Below are 12,830 nucleotides of genomic sequence, written 5' to 3' on the forward strand. Positions count from 1 at the left end.
CAGACTCCATGTAAATAATCACTACTTTTAGCGTGTATAGGGCAGGACATGTCCACCAGATTCCATGTAAATAATCACTACTTTTAGCATGTATAGAGCAGCATATCTCCCCCGACTCCATGTAAATATCCCTACTTTTAGCGTGTAGAGACAGCAATCTCCACCAACTTCATGTAAATAATCACTACTCTTTTAGCATGTATAGAGCAGCATATCTCCCCACCAGACTCCATGTAAATAATCTCTACTTTTGCGGTATAGAAAGCAGATTCTCCACCAGACTTCATGTAAAATATCACTACTTTTAGCGTGTATAGAGCAGCATATCTCCACCAGACTCCATGTAATAATCACTACTTTTAGCATGTAAAGAGCAGCATATCTCCACCAGACTCCATGTAAATAATCACTACTTTTAGCATGTAAAGAGCCACCATATTTTCACATGTAAATTGGAGAATTAAGAGGAAATTGGGGAGTTTGTTACAAACTGGTAGTGTGACATTTTAAAGACATGGCTGTTTACCAGGACCTGATGAAAGCCACTGACTTGCTGCATTATGGGAAACGTAGGATCCAGCATTGGAATTTGAAACATTGTAGGGACTAACTCAGACTTCAGCATCCCTTCTGACCATTTGATTTGAAATATGTCTCTTGTTAGTAGCCCAACCCGATGCAGTGCATTACTAAATTGCCTTTGAATTAGTTCAAATGCTTACAGTACAATTCTAATACAAAAATATTGGCTTTTTGTAAAGGGGTAAAATAATGCTAAATTGAATTTATAACCTACATTTCTGTTAATGTTCAGAGATAGTTAAACATGATTGAACATAACACTGTACTGCTAAGGTGCTTTTGGAAAACTGTGTTTTCTGTGTCTGTGGTTTGGACCAACAGTGCACAGCGTGTGTGTCTCTTCTGTAAGTCTTTAGTTCCAACAGTGGATGCACACTTTGATGTGTGTGTGTGTGTGTGTGTGTGTGTGTGTGTGTGTGTGTGTGTGTGTGTGTGTGTGTGTGTGTGTGTGTGTGTGTGTAAGATCAGATCACTGATCTTCTATCCATTTTAAGTTGGTTCTCTCTGTCTTTTCTCTCTCTGCTTGTCTCTCACTGCAGGAAAGCTGTGAACAGCTGATGCCGCCAGGGGATTGGAAGGTATGAGCTAATGTGTGTGTGCTGCTGTCATGTGGAGATTAAGCCTTCTCCTGTTCTTCTTCATCTTTTTTTGTTTGCTATGTCTTTGTGCTTGCTTACTGTGGTAAACAATCACGGCCTGAGTCAACAGAGGAAAGAGAAAGAGGAAGGTTGAAGATAAGGCTGCGACTGACGATTCATTTCATTATTGATTTAACATGAATTATTTTCTTGATTAAAGCTTTAGTGCAAAACCTTTCATATTAATGAACATTTTACCATTGCCAAATGAGTCGATACAAATGCCAGTTGTGGTCTTGACCCAAGTCCTCTTTAACTGAGACCAAGACAAGAAGAAATGTGGTTTATTAAATGAGATAAAGACCTTTAAAATGGGTCTTAAAACCGATCTGGAGTACAACAACTGTTAAAAAGTCTTTTTACAGTCGCCCAGCCGACCTGGCACACGCCAATGTGGCGTCAACACAGCGTAGATCCCGCTGGCGTGCCAGGATTTTAAGTGTGCGTGCGAGAGGGATCCCAGGACTCTGAGTGGCTGCAGGTCTCTCTGGTAAACTCACTGGGTTAAGATAACTTCTTCTATGGTGAATGAAAGACTCGATCCCACCAAGTAGCCGATCCAATCAAATCGAAGCATTGCTGCCGACAGTTCTGCTGTTGTTTACTTATTTTTTCTTCTTCTAGTCTGTAGAAATAGCAAAGTCAGTAGCCTTTTGTCATTAGTGCCACCTCTGTTCAGGAGACTCCAGCTAGACCACCACGCAGGAGTATGAAGAGTTAAGGCGCTCCTGTGACGTCACATTGGAGCAGGACAGTACACCGGACGCTTAACTTGCTGCATGTCAGTTAAATGTAGGTCCCGACCCAGACCGCCACAAAGTGACACCAGGAGTCCTGACCAAGCGCATCCAAATGTGACATTAAAGGAGAATTTCTGCGCCAGTATCAAACGATCACCGGACCAAGCGTCTCTTTTTAAAGCGACAGGAGTGAGAGTGTGTTGTTATGGGTGAATAGCTAACATTTTCTTCATCCTATTTTCAGCATTGTGGCGGCTGCCCTGGCACGTTTTACACCAGTTCTAAACTCAACTTAGTAAACTGAAGCAGAGCTATCTCCAATTCATCATCTTGCATGAACCATAACGTCAGCCATTTGAGATGTCCTTTTTTTTAAGAAGTTGAGCTTCACACATTTTACAACTCTGCTGGTTTATTTTAGTCTGACACGTGAGACATTTTCTCATGAAACACCTCTCTTTCACACTTAAACCTGACACTTCAAGCTCTCAGAAATGATCGCTGCATTTAAAGAGCTGTGATGTTTCTCCTCGCTGGCTGCCAGTGAGATATATAATTAATTCCTAAGTTGTTTATAAAGACATTCATGTGTGTTTAGCTAAACTGTAAAAGCCTCATTGCAAACTTGATTTTTGCAATGTATAGTGTGCAGTCTATTTATTTTCAACACAACACACAAAACATATAATTTGCAAAATGAACTGTTTTGAGGTTTCGAATAAGTCTGAGCCTTTTTTGAAGAAATGTAAATAGTTTGTCCAATATGTAACTTATAACGGTTATTATAATGATGATTACCAATGCTTGTGTAGCATTGTTGTGTGTGTGATGCCAATAAATATGGCATTAGTATTTTGAGTATTGGCATAAGTTGATGTCATGAGGGCAAAAGGGCAAAAGCGTTTGGACTTTTTTGTTGCAGAAGAAATGTAGATATTTTGTCCACTCTATATGTTATAGTGTTTATTTTTTTGACTGGCGAGACATATGAGAAGTGTTTTAGACAACAGGAAAGCTTGAGTTGCCTTCATCGAAGAGGGACACAACAACTTCCTGTTCAGCCGAGGGCCGAGGGGTCAAGGAGTTGAGGAGCTATCAGATAATGAGATGCAGCAAATTCAAGTTTCTCACCGTATGCTGTATGTACAGCTAGGCCTGTAACAATTACTACATAATTGTCTTTTCTTTTTCTTTTTTACTTAATGCCAGTTTCTTTGTTTAACAGCAATTAATTGCTAACATAAGCAAAGGTCTTCAGGCGTATGAATGGAAATTAATGATTTTGTTTAGATGTATCAAATTGTAATTATAGAAGTGACTATTGGTCAGACTACAGTATATATTCTAGTAGTTCACTATCTGTTAGTTCTGATGAAAAGTCTAAACAGCCTCAATAGATTTTAAGACAAAGTGAAGAGGTTGTTGCTATAATCAAGGCGTGGTGGTTCTCCTCTAATTCTTGTTGATTGCTGCATAACATGTTAGTCCAGACTAACTGCTGTCTTATAGTAGAGGTCTTCTAATATTTTCCATCAGAAGATGTGGCCTCGTTACGACTAATTCATGAACAGCGGCTGCTTTGTTTTTTTTTTCCAAAAGGCTGAAATAAAAACCCGGTCACAGAGGAAAACAGAAAGACAGTGAAGCAGGAATAGATCCCAACCAGATCAGTGGTGCTGATGAGAGAGAGAGAGAGAGAGAGAGAGTGCAGACTAGAGACAGATGAGACAGCTGACCAATCCCGTGCAGCGGAGGCAGCGCTCTGAGCGAATCATCTCCGGCCTCCCCCACACCCTGTGTCAGGCGCCTATAGAGTGGGAGGAAAAGGACCGGGAGGGGCGGGAGGGGGCCAGCTCCGAGGCTTAAGAGTCCGGGGTGGGAGTGCAGCCCAGACAAAGACACTGCAGCAGTCTGCAGCATCTAGCATCCGACTCTCCATCGCACGGCGAGGGCTCACCAGGACCTAGTCCCTTAAAACAGGAGAGGCCTGGCTGCTCGTCCACCCACCCCCCCACCCTCTGCACCCTCCTCTTCTTTGTCGGCTGAGAGTGCACTTACTGTGGAGCCATGCCTGAGTGCTGGGACGGGGTGAGTGGCAGGGGCAGGGAGGACTGTGAGGGAATATATATAGAATATATACACAGATATATATATATATATTTTCTGTGCTTTGGATCTGCTGTGATAAAGTGGTGTGATGATGTCAGAATGAATGCGTGGGTCTGCTTGTGTTGTCCTTTAAAAATGTAAGTTGTATATTTTGCTGGCAATCAACACTAAAAAACTCTTTTGGTTTTTTTATGGAATATGTTCTGTATTAATATTCTGTATTGAAAAGAAAAAAAACTGCAGCGTCATTTTCAAATGATGGCTCATTCTTTGACTCTGGCCCACTGACACAGTTAAGCTGTACACAGATGGTGTGTGTGTGTGTGTGTGTGTGTGTGTGTGTGTGTGTGTGTGTGTGTTTTGGACCCAATGTCACAATTATAAAAAGCAATTCGTACCAATCATGTTGCTGCGCAGCATCTAAAAAGCTCATTTTGAAAGCGTGATTGCTACTTCCACTGAGAGACGTTATGAATTCCTCTCTATGTTTTCCTCCTGGATGTCTGAAGGTCAATAGGAGCTCATGTGTTTGTGGAATAATTCCATGTCATATTTACCAGAATCCACTGCAAACAGACTGTGAACAAAGCCCCTGATGCAGTGGTCTCAAATTAGAATGATGATTGCAGATAACACTGATGTTGAGGCTGGAATAATACAGAGATAATCTGCCTAGATGAACTCATAACAGCTGGCTGCATGACTATCTGCTGCTGGGGGGGTTGTGCAGATTTATGTAAATTGGCTACATCCATACGTGCAGTTTGTTTCTGTACTGTGAGAACTCACTCTATAGTCATGTGTACTGCGTTCATAGAGAGATGCTGTAGATTGATAGCAGCAGTTTGCTGGAGGATTTTCAGTCAGCTGTCTGAATAGTTTAAATGTAAAGTGTAAAAACTGTAAAGGAAAACACCACGTCTGTACTGGATCTCTGATTGTAGAGTTTGAATTGGAGTCCATATACAGGAGTGTCAGCATCATCAATAAAGGCTTCCGTGCATTTAATCGCCCAAAACACCACGCAGCTGTGTGTGTGTGTGTGTGTGTGTGTGTGTTGTTGTGTGTGTGTGTGTGTGTTTACATTGCGTAGCTCATGGTAACACATTTCTCCTAGCTCCATTTTGAGTTTGGCTGGCTGTGACCAGCGGCTGCTGACAAAATGTGGGTCGTAACAGAGAGCTTAGGATGAACAACAAGCCAACTAGCAGCTCTTAGACATCTCTACTTTTATTAAATGCCAAATGATTGACTGTAAAAAATTAAATGACAGAGCGCATGCAATGGGCTCTAACTTTTTGGGATGTCTTTCACTAAGACATGGCACGGAGATCAATATTTTAAAGGCATAACCTTAACACACCATTTAAATAATCGCCTTCTATGTTCTTAGGTAGGAGTTAAAAAAGCAGAATTTGTAGTGAAATGAATATCCAAACACTTAGGGCAGTCCCATATAGGGATGGGCAATATAATGATATTATACCAATATCGTGATATGAGACTAGACATTGTTTTAGATTTTTGTTATTGTAATATTGTAACATGGCATCAGTGTTATATTTTCCTTTACATGATGCATTACAGTAAAGTGATGCATGTTCTATTATTTGCCTTTAACCACTAAGTCAAATTTGACGAGTTTGTGAAAGCACCAACTGTCAAACCTAGAATATCGTCGCAATATCTACATCAAGGTATATGTGGTCAAGTATATTGTGATATCTGATTTTTTCCATATTGGTTCTGGTCTCAGAACATATGGATAAAAACCCTGCCAAGCTACCAACAGAAGTCTGATGAATCATTATATGTTTATGTAAAATAACTCCTTTTGACCTTACATTCAAATCCTCCCTCAATTCGCATCATGTCAAAACTTGTTGTATAATATAATATTACATAGATTCAAACTTCCCTTTTTTTTGCCATAGACGTGTTACAGTCCACAGTCTTTACAGCCATTTACTGCTCAATTATTGCAGAGCATGGTATCAACCCACGTCCAACCATTTACTGTGTGGATTCACTGTGCTCGGATACAACTCCCAGTAATTACCGACCTTCTTTCCATGGAACCGAGACGCTGCCTCTCTGTCGTGTTGATGTGGAAGCTGAACGCTGAAGATTAATGAGGAACAATCCTGCATAGATTGGCTGTTAATGGGAAAGGAGCAGTTGACTAAAGTTCAATAAAAAGCAGGTTGAATAATGAGTTTCTTCTAATGCACAGATGGTTCTCCTTTCCCTGAGACGATTCAGGTGCAAATATCGATGTCTGACTATCGATGTTTCTTTAGAGCCAGATGCAAACCGGTTATATATTGATGAGATCAAACCCCTCTCATTGCAATGGTTTGTGTTGGGTGTGGGAAGGTTTCGCATAGAAGAAATAAAGTTCCTCACTTGGAGATGTAAAAAAAGAAAAGCTGCAAATGTTCTCACTGAAGCAGCTGACTGTGTGTGAACACCAGGTGAGTGAGAGTGTGTTTGTGTATTTCACAGGAACATGACATCGAGACCCCTTATGGGATGCTGCACGTGGTGATCCGCGGGGCACCCAAAGGAAACAAGCCCGCCATCCTCACCTACCACGATGTGGGACTGAACCGTGAGTCTCCACAAAAATATGTGTGTGCGTGTGTGTGCGTGCGTGCCTATGTGCATGCGTTTGTATCTGTCTGTCTGTCTGTCTGTCTGTCCGTCTGTGTGTGTGTGTGGGTGTGTGTCTGCGTGCGTGCATGCATTTCTGTGCATGTTGTTGACAGACGTTTCAAGCTTTTCGGCAAGGTGTTTCTGCACTTCAGATGTGATAATTGGCCTCTATGTCGCTTCATTCCTTTCCATTTGCACTGTGCCAACACACACACACACACACACACACACACACACACACTCACATCCTTAGTGTGATGACTGGCGACAGAAATATGAAAAAGAGAAGGAATTTAGACGTTGTGAAGACTGTGTAAGAGACATCCATGAAATGTAGGTCAGAAAAACATCCCCATCCTGTGGAGGGAGGCGGGGGGAGGCGGGGGGGAGGCAGGTGGGGCCAGCGGCACTGCTTTGATGGGCGGAGATGGGACAGAGATGGCGGGGGCTGCGTTTGTTGTCGTTCCTACTGCAGTTTTTGGTCCTCTTTTTATTACTAAGCGGCTTATCCATCTGATTTAGAAAAACATAGCAAAATAAACATGCACTCTAAAAAGAAATCTGTAATAAAGGCGACATAATAGACAAAAAAAATAAAATAACTGGTGCTTTGCTGCTGCAGCAGCACGACTGAGGCTTCTAGTATTCACTGCCAGTCACTAAATCACTCGACTGTGACGCACAATCATACAGCAGGACAGCGAGGGACGAAGGGAGGGCCAAAAACATTAAAGAAATGTAGTAGGGAGTCTACAGTTCCATGTAAAATGACCCCCAATCAACAGATAGCACAGCGCCCCGCCCACCCCCGGTTAGAAACACACAAGGAAAGAGGAGAAGTCAACAGGACGGAGTGGGAAAAAGCGATAGAAAATTAAATATATTGTCTATGAAACAGTGTATATATATATTATGTTGTGATGCCAATAAAGCAAAATGAAATTGAAAAATGTAAATGGAGAGAAAGAGATGAGAAGAGATACAGAGAGGGAGAGATTGAGACAGTGTGTGTGTGTATATGTATCTATTATTACATGCACACACACACACACACAAACACACACACACACAAATACTGTACATCAATAAAAACATACTTGTAATAGTGCTTTAAATATCTGTTCATATCTATCACATTTAGAATATTTATAGATATTCTAATGAAAATGTTTTTCTGTCTTTGAATGTTCATTAAATTAATATTACTTAATAACTTTTGTTTTCAAATGTTCACTTCTGTTTCCCATGGCTACAAAGCCCCATTGATTGATTGATTGATTGATTGACTGAGAGACTCACATTGTTATCCTTGATGCTTTGGCAATATTGTTATTTCTGACATTTATGTCAATAAAGCAATTTGAATTGAATTGAATTGAGAGAGAGAGAGAGAGAGAGAGAGAGAGAGAGAGAGAGAGAGACAGAGAGAGACTTAGAAAAGGGGTCAAGGAGGAGAAAATATGTGCAAAGGATGTGCGAAGGGAGTAAGTAGGTCAAGAAGTCAGTGGGAGTGCAGAGTGAGAGAAACTCACCACTCGTCACGTAGCATCCATATTTCTAAAAACCGGAACCATCGCCATGTAAACCGTTTTGTTCACTACCAGCGCTCAGTCGGAGCCAGAGGCCACAACAACGCTGCTGCGTGGTTTCACCGAGTCCGACGCGTGTTTGGGGCTGAAAGTAGGCCAACTGCAGAGCCGGGGGAGGAGGGCAAACACACAGCTGACATCCATTACATTTCAGAATCCATGTTGTGGATTTTCTACACTAGTTCAGGAAATAGAGCTCAAATCTTTAGATAAATCCTCGGTGAGTCTCTTTCATAAGAAAGGACATTTGTAAAATGTAATTACAGTCCCTCATAATCCCCCTTCATTTAAAAATGAGCTCAGGGAAAATGAGGGAACATACTGCAGGTAACACGCTACAACAATTATAAAAGAAATGCTGTGGAGGTGGAATGGGTTAAGTTTCCCAGAGGGGGGGTTAAGTCAAATGACCCGTGTCCTTGGAAACAAATCAGTTGCATAAAAGGAAAACTGTTTGCCCATAGCTACTTATAATGTTCTTTTAAGATATTTTGTTGGTATGTTTAGGCCTTTATTTGTGAGAGGACAGCACAGACATGAAAAGGGAGAGAGGGGGGGAATGACATGCAGCACAGGGTCGCAGGTCCGATCCTTTGTATATGGACGCGCTCTACCATGTGAGCTACCCAAGCGCCCATGTATCTTAATACATTGCTAGTCCTTTGTGACATTTTCCTCAGAAAGTGGAAAGTGACATGTATCAGTCTCTTAAAGGGGAAATAATTTGCAGAACTATACATAGAATAAATCACTGTGTCAGTGCTCTGTTGAAAAAAGGAGCTGAGTGTGGAATATCCGACATATTAGATTTGCTGGAAACAATCTTAACCTTCTCCTTCTGGCACAGGATCCATCCACAGATGGATACCTGGGAGGTCCTCTGAGTGTGGTTAATGTCTAATGTGATCCCATTCCTCTGCTCTCATCCCTCCATCCTCTCCCCCGCTCCTTTTGCTTTTCTTCCCATCCTGTCTCTCTGTCCTCTCACCCCATGCGTCCTCTCCTCATTTCCTCTCCTCCGTCACTCTCCTGCAGACAAGCTGTGCTTCAACTCTTTCTTCAGTAATGAGGACATGCAGGAGATCACCAAGCACTTTGTGGTGTGCCACGTCGACGCCCCGGGGCAGCAGATTGGAGCGTCGCAGTTACCACAGGGGTACGAAAAGCACACACACACACACACGCACGCACGCATGCACGCAACATATTATTGGAAAAGATAAATCTGCATATTTATTTCATCATTTTATAATTTATACTGTTTATTGATCCCCAGTGGGGAAATTACATACACACACACACACACACACACACACACACACACACACACACACACACACACACACACATACAGAGCCTGTGAAGCATTGATGACCAGCCGTGTCCCTGTTCTCCTCAGGTACCAGTACCCCACCATGGACCAGTTGGCCTCCATGCTGCCCACTGTGGTGCAGCACTTTGGGTTGGTGCTTTTAAAAATGATTTAGTCACAGAGCCGAGGTTTTAGACGAGCCACCTGCAGCGACATCATGTCAAAGATGCAACATTAACTGGAGTTAAATGTAGTTTGTGTCTAACCAGAAATGATTAAGCAGTGATTAAATAAATGTAACACATGCTACAGTAGGAATAAATAACATATGGCATGGTACATACAGAGTGCAAGGTATGAATGATATGTAAGTTTATAGATATGTGTCTATAGATATGGGACTATTACTACAGACCATGACTATGGTGAAATAGAATCAATAAGCATACAGTATGTACAATGGGGAAATTTGTGAGTGTTGGAGGGATTTACACAATCATACAATATGTACAGTAGTGCAAGAAGAATGATTGACAGTGAATGATTTACACCAATTCAATTCAGTTTATTTAAAATAAGGACAGTGCAAATTAATAAAATGCATGATAATACAAATGCCAGAATTAGCCAAAAGGCCATTTTTTTTCACCTGTCGCCCCCTGGCCTCGATGTTAAAGCTGCATTTTATTTAGTACATTTAAAAGGATCCATGAGCATGTGATTATTATTCAGTTAATGAAGCATAACAAAAAATTAGGAAACATAAAAAAATAAAAACCAGCGGCCATGTTCATCAGCCTCGTTGATTCCTGAGCTGTTTCTGTAGATTGCAGATAGAGAAATATCAAGCGAAGACATTTCTTGCCAACAGGATGTAATTTTAGCCTGAACATAGAGTACCACAACACTTGGCTTAGCACAGGCAGGCTTTTAAATCTGTGCTGCCAACAATGGCAGTGTGTAACATTGTATACTGAACGCACACCACTCTGTCAGGATTCTTGTGTCTATGTACAATAGTGTATCAATATTCCTCTTTCTCATCTCTTTAGATTTAAGAGCATTGTTGGGATCGGAGTTGGAGCTGGAGCTTACATCCTGGCCAAGTTTGCTGTAAGTGGCATCTTATTTCTTCTACACTGTACTCTACTGTTCACGGTGTGCTGGATTAAGTAGAACTAAGTCCTCCAAACAATATCGGTCGTTTATTCCCCCCCTCTAATACGACCCACAGGAGCGCTTTCTGTCCTCATATCTAAACCAGAGAACGTCGTGAAAAAGCCCTTAATCTTTAAGGTTCTTTAAAATAACTTCATCTTGACATTGTGAACTCTTAAAAAAAAGGGTCCAGGGATCATTGGAGCAGATGGCCTATTACTGGGGAAATGTTACCATTCGTTCTGATGCTGTTTGCGCTAAATTCCTACCTTAGATGTTTTTGAGATGTTTTTTACAGTGTGTTCAGGGGACAGGCAGCTAGCAGATAGTGAGGCATATGTGTTGGGTTTTTACAGTGTGTTAGGGGACAGGCAGCTAGCAGATATTGAGGAGATGTTTTTTACAGTGTGTTCAGGGGACAGGCAGCTAGCAGATAGTGAGGAGTGTTTTTACATGTGTTCTGGGGACAGGCAGCTAGCAGATAGTGAGGAGATGTTTTTACAGTGTGTCTGGGACAGGCACTAGCAGATAGTGAGGAGATGTTTTTTACAGTGTGTTCGGGGAGGCAGCTAGCAGATATGAGGAGATGTTTTTCAGTGTGTTCGGGGAGGCAGCTGCAGTAGTGAGGGATGTTTTTACAGTGTGTTCTGGGACAGGCAGATAGAGAGGAATTTTTTTTACAGGGTGTTCAGGGGACAGGCAGATAGTGAGGAGATGTTTTTACAGTGGTTCAGGGACCGGCAGCTAGCAGATAGTGAGAGATGTTTTTACAGTGTGTTCAGGGGCCGGCAGCTAGCAGATAGTGAGAGATGTTTTTTACAGTGTGTTCAGGGGACCGGCAGCTAGCAGATAGTGAGGAGATGTTTTTTACAGTGTGTTCTGGGGACCGGCACTAGCATAGTGAGGAATGTTTTGTATACAGTGTGTTCTGGGGACAGGCAGATAGAGAGGAAATGTTTTTTACAGGGTGTTCAGGGGACAAGCATCTAGCAGATAGTGAGGAGATTTTGCTGTGTGTGACAACAAATGTAGCCTAAAAAAACATGTGACATAATTTAGAGCACCTTTAAATACAAAATAAAGAACTCATCCTTTACTTTTGTTTTCAAACGGGACTCAAACCCCAGGCTCCTGGGTGAAAGTCCTGTGCCTCCCTCCGTGGGGCGTGGCACTCTTATACTTTGTCACATAGCTTTCCGCTTTTGCATTAAAATGAGTCGTAATGGCTGCTTAAACTATCAACCTGTGGGAGTGTTTTTAGAGGGGAGGACAGTACTGTTTTTTGTCTCTACCTCTGAATCTAAGACTTGTGTCTCCTGCTCTCAGCTGATCTTCCCTGACATGGTGGAGGGTTTGGTTCTGCTCAACATCGACCCCAACGGCAAAGGCTGGATTGACTGGGCTGCCACCAAGGTGCCAGTTTATTCCTCTATACTAGTGTTGGAGTTAGTACATACATACCTATATACACTTCCAAATCCATACCTGCTTCATATTATATACCAATTTTCCCCCCCCAGCTGTCGGGTCTGACCAGCGCTCTGCCAGATACTGTGCTGCCACATCTTTTCAGCCAGGTAAGCCCAGGGTCTGGGAGTGGAGTTGGACAAGAGTTGTTTATCTATTGCTATTCTAGGTTTTCTTCATTTTATGCTACGTAAAACAAAGCAAGGAAGATGACATTTCCTAATTCAAAAATCAGAGACTATATTCATCCAGATATCGGTTAGAGCAAGGGTGTCAAACTTAATTTCTCTAAGGGGTCACACTGGAAAATAAGAATCACATTAAGGGGCAGACATTTATACTTTATTTAAATGCTTTTATCTCACCGAAAAAGTCAAACACCTTTGATTCTATTACAGCCTTTTTTGACATTTGTTGCATTTTTGTGGCTTTAGTCAACGTTCTTTGTACCTTTTTGAACCAAAAGGTTTGTTAGCCATCTTAGAATATCTTTTTAGAATACCTCTTTCCAGTGGCCCGTGGGGTTGAAACCCAGCTGTTCCACTTAGCGCTTCCCCCTAGAGGCCTGGAGAACTGATGT

The 12,830-nt window shown here is 41.9% G+C and overlaps 1 protein-coding gene and 1 long non-coding RNA gene across 10 annotated transcripts in view; one reads left to right on the top strand and one right to left on the bottom strand.

Moving 5' to 3' along the window:
- LOC116693497 (uncharacterized) overlaps window positions 1–6,413 on the bottom strand; it is a 17,527-nt gene extending 11,114 nt beyond the window's left edge. Inside the window, exon 1 of the long non-coding RNA XR_004332933.1 lies at window positions 6,353–6,413. This is a non-coding gene — a long non-coding RNA (uncharacterized LOC116693497). The remainder of the gene's footprint in view (window positions 1–6,352) is intronic.
- Window positions 1–12,830, top strand: part of LOC116693423 (protein NDRG4) — a 79,331-nt gene that overhangs the window by 51,891 nt on the left and 14,610 nt on the right. For 7 of the 9 annotated variants that reach the window (XM_032522401.1, XM_032522402.1, XM_032522404.1 and 4 more), the window contains 7 exons: window positions 1,122–1,160; window positions 6,575–6,680; window positions 9,349–9,469; window positions 9,713–9,775; window positions 10,678–10,738; window positions 12,110–12,196; window positions 12,304–12,360. In XM_032522401.1, coding sequence (XP_032378292.1) covers window positions 1,122–1,160; window positions 6,575–6,680; window positions 9,349–9,469; window positions 9,713–9,775; window positions 10,678–10,738; window positions 12,110–12,196; window positions 12,304–12,360 — 534 coding nt within the window. Of the gene's footprint in view, window positions 1–1,121; window positions 1,161–3,791; window positions 4,049–6,574; window positions 6,681–9,348; window positions 9,470–9,712; window positions 9,776–10,677; window positions 10,739–12,109; window positions 12,197–12,303; window positions 12,361–12,830 lie in introns of those variants that run through there. The other 2 variants (XM_032522405.1, XM_032522406.1) reach the window with 1 other exon arrangement.

The sequence above is a fragment of the Etheostoma spectabile genome, chromosome 8 (assembly GCF_008692095.1).
Source record: "Etheostoma spectabile isolate EspeVRDwgs_2016 chromosome 8, UIUC_Espe_1.0, whole genome shotgun sequence".
In the NCBI taxonomy this organism is placed as follows: domain Eukaryota; kingdom Metazoa; phylum Chordata; class Actinopteri; order Perciformes; family Percidae; genus Etheostoma; species Etheostoma spectabile.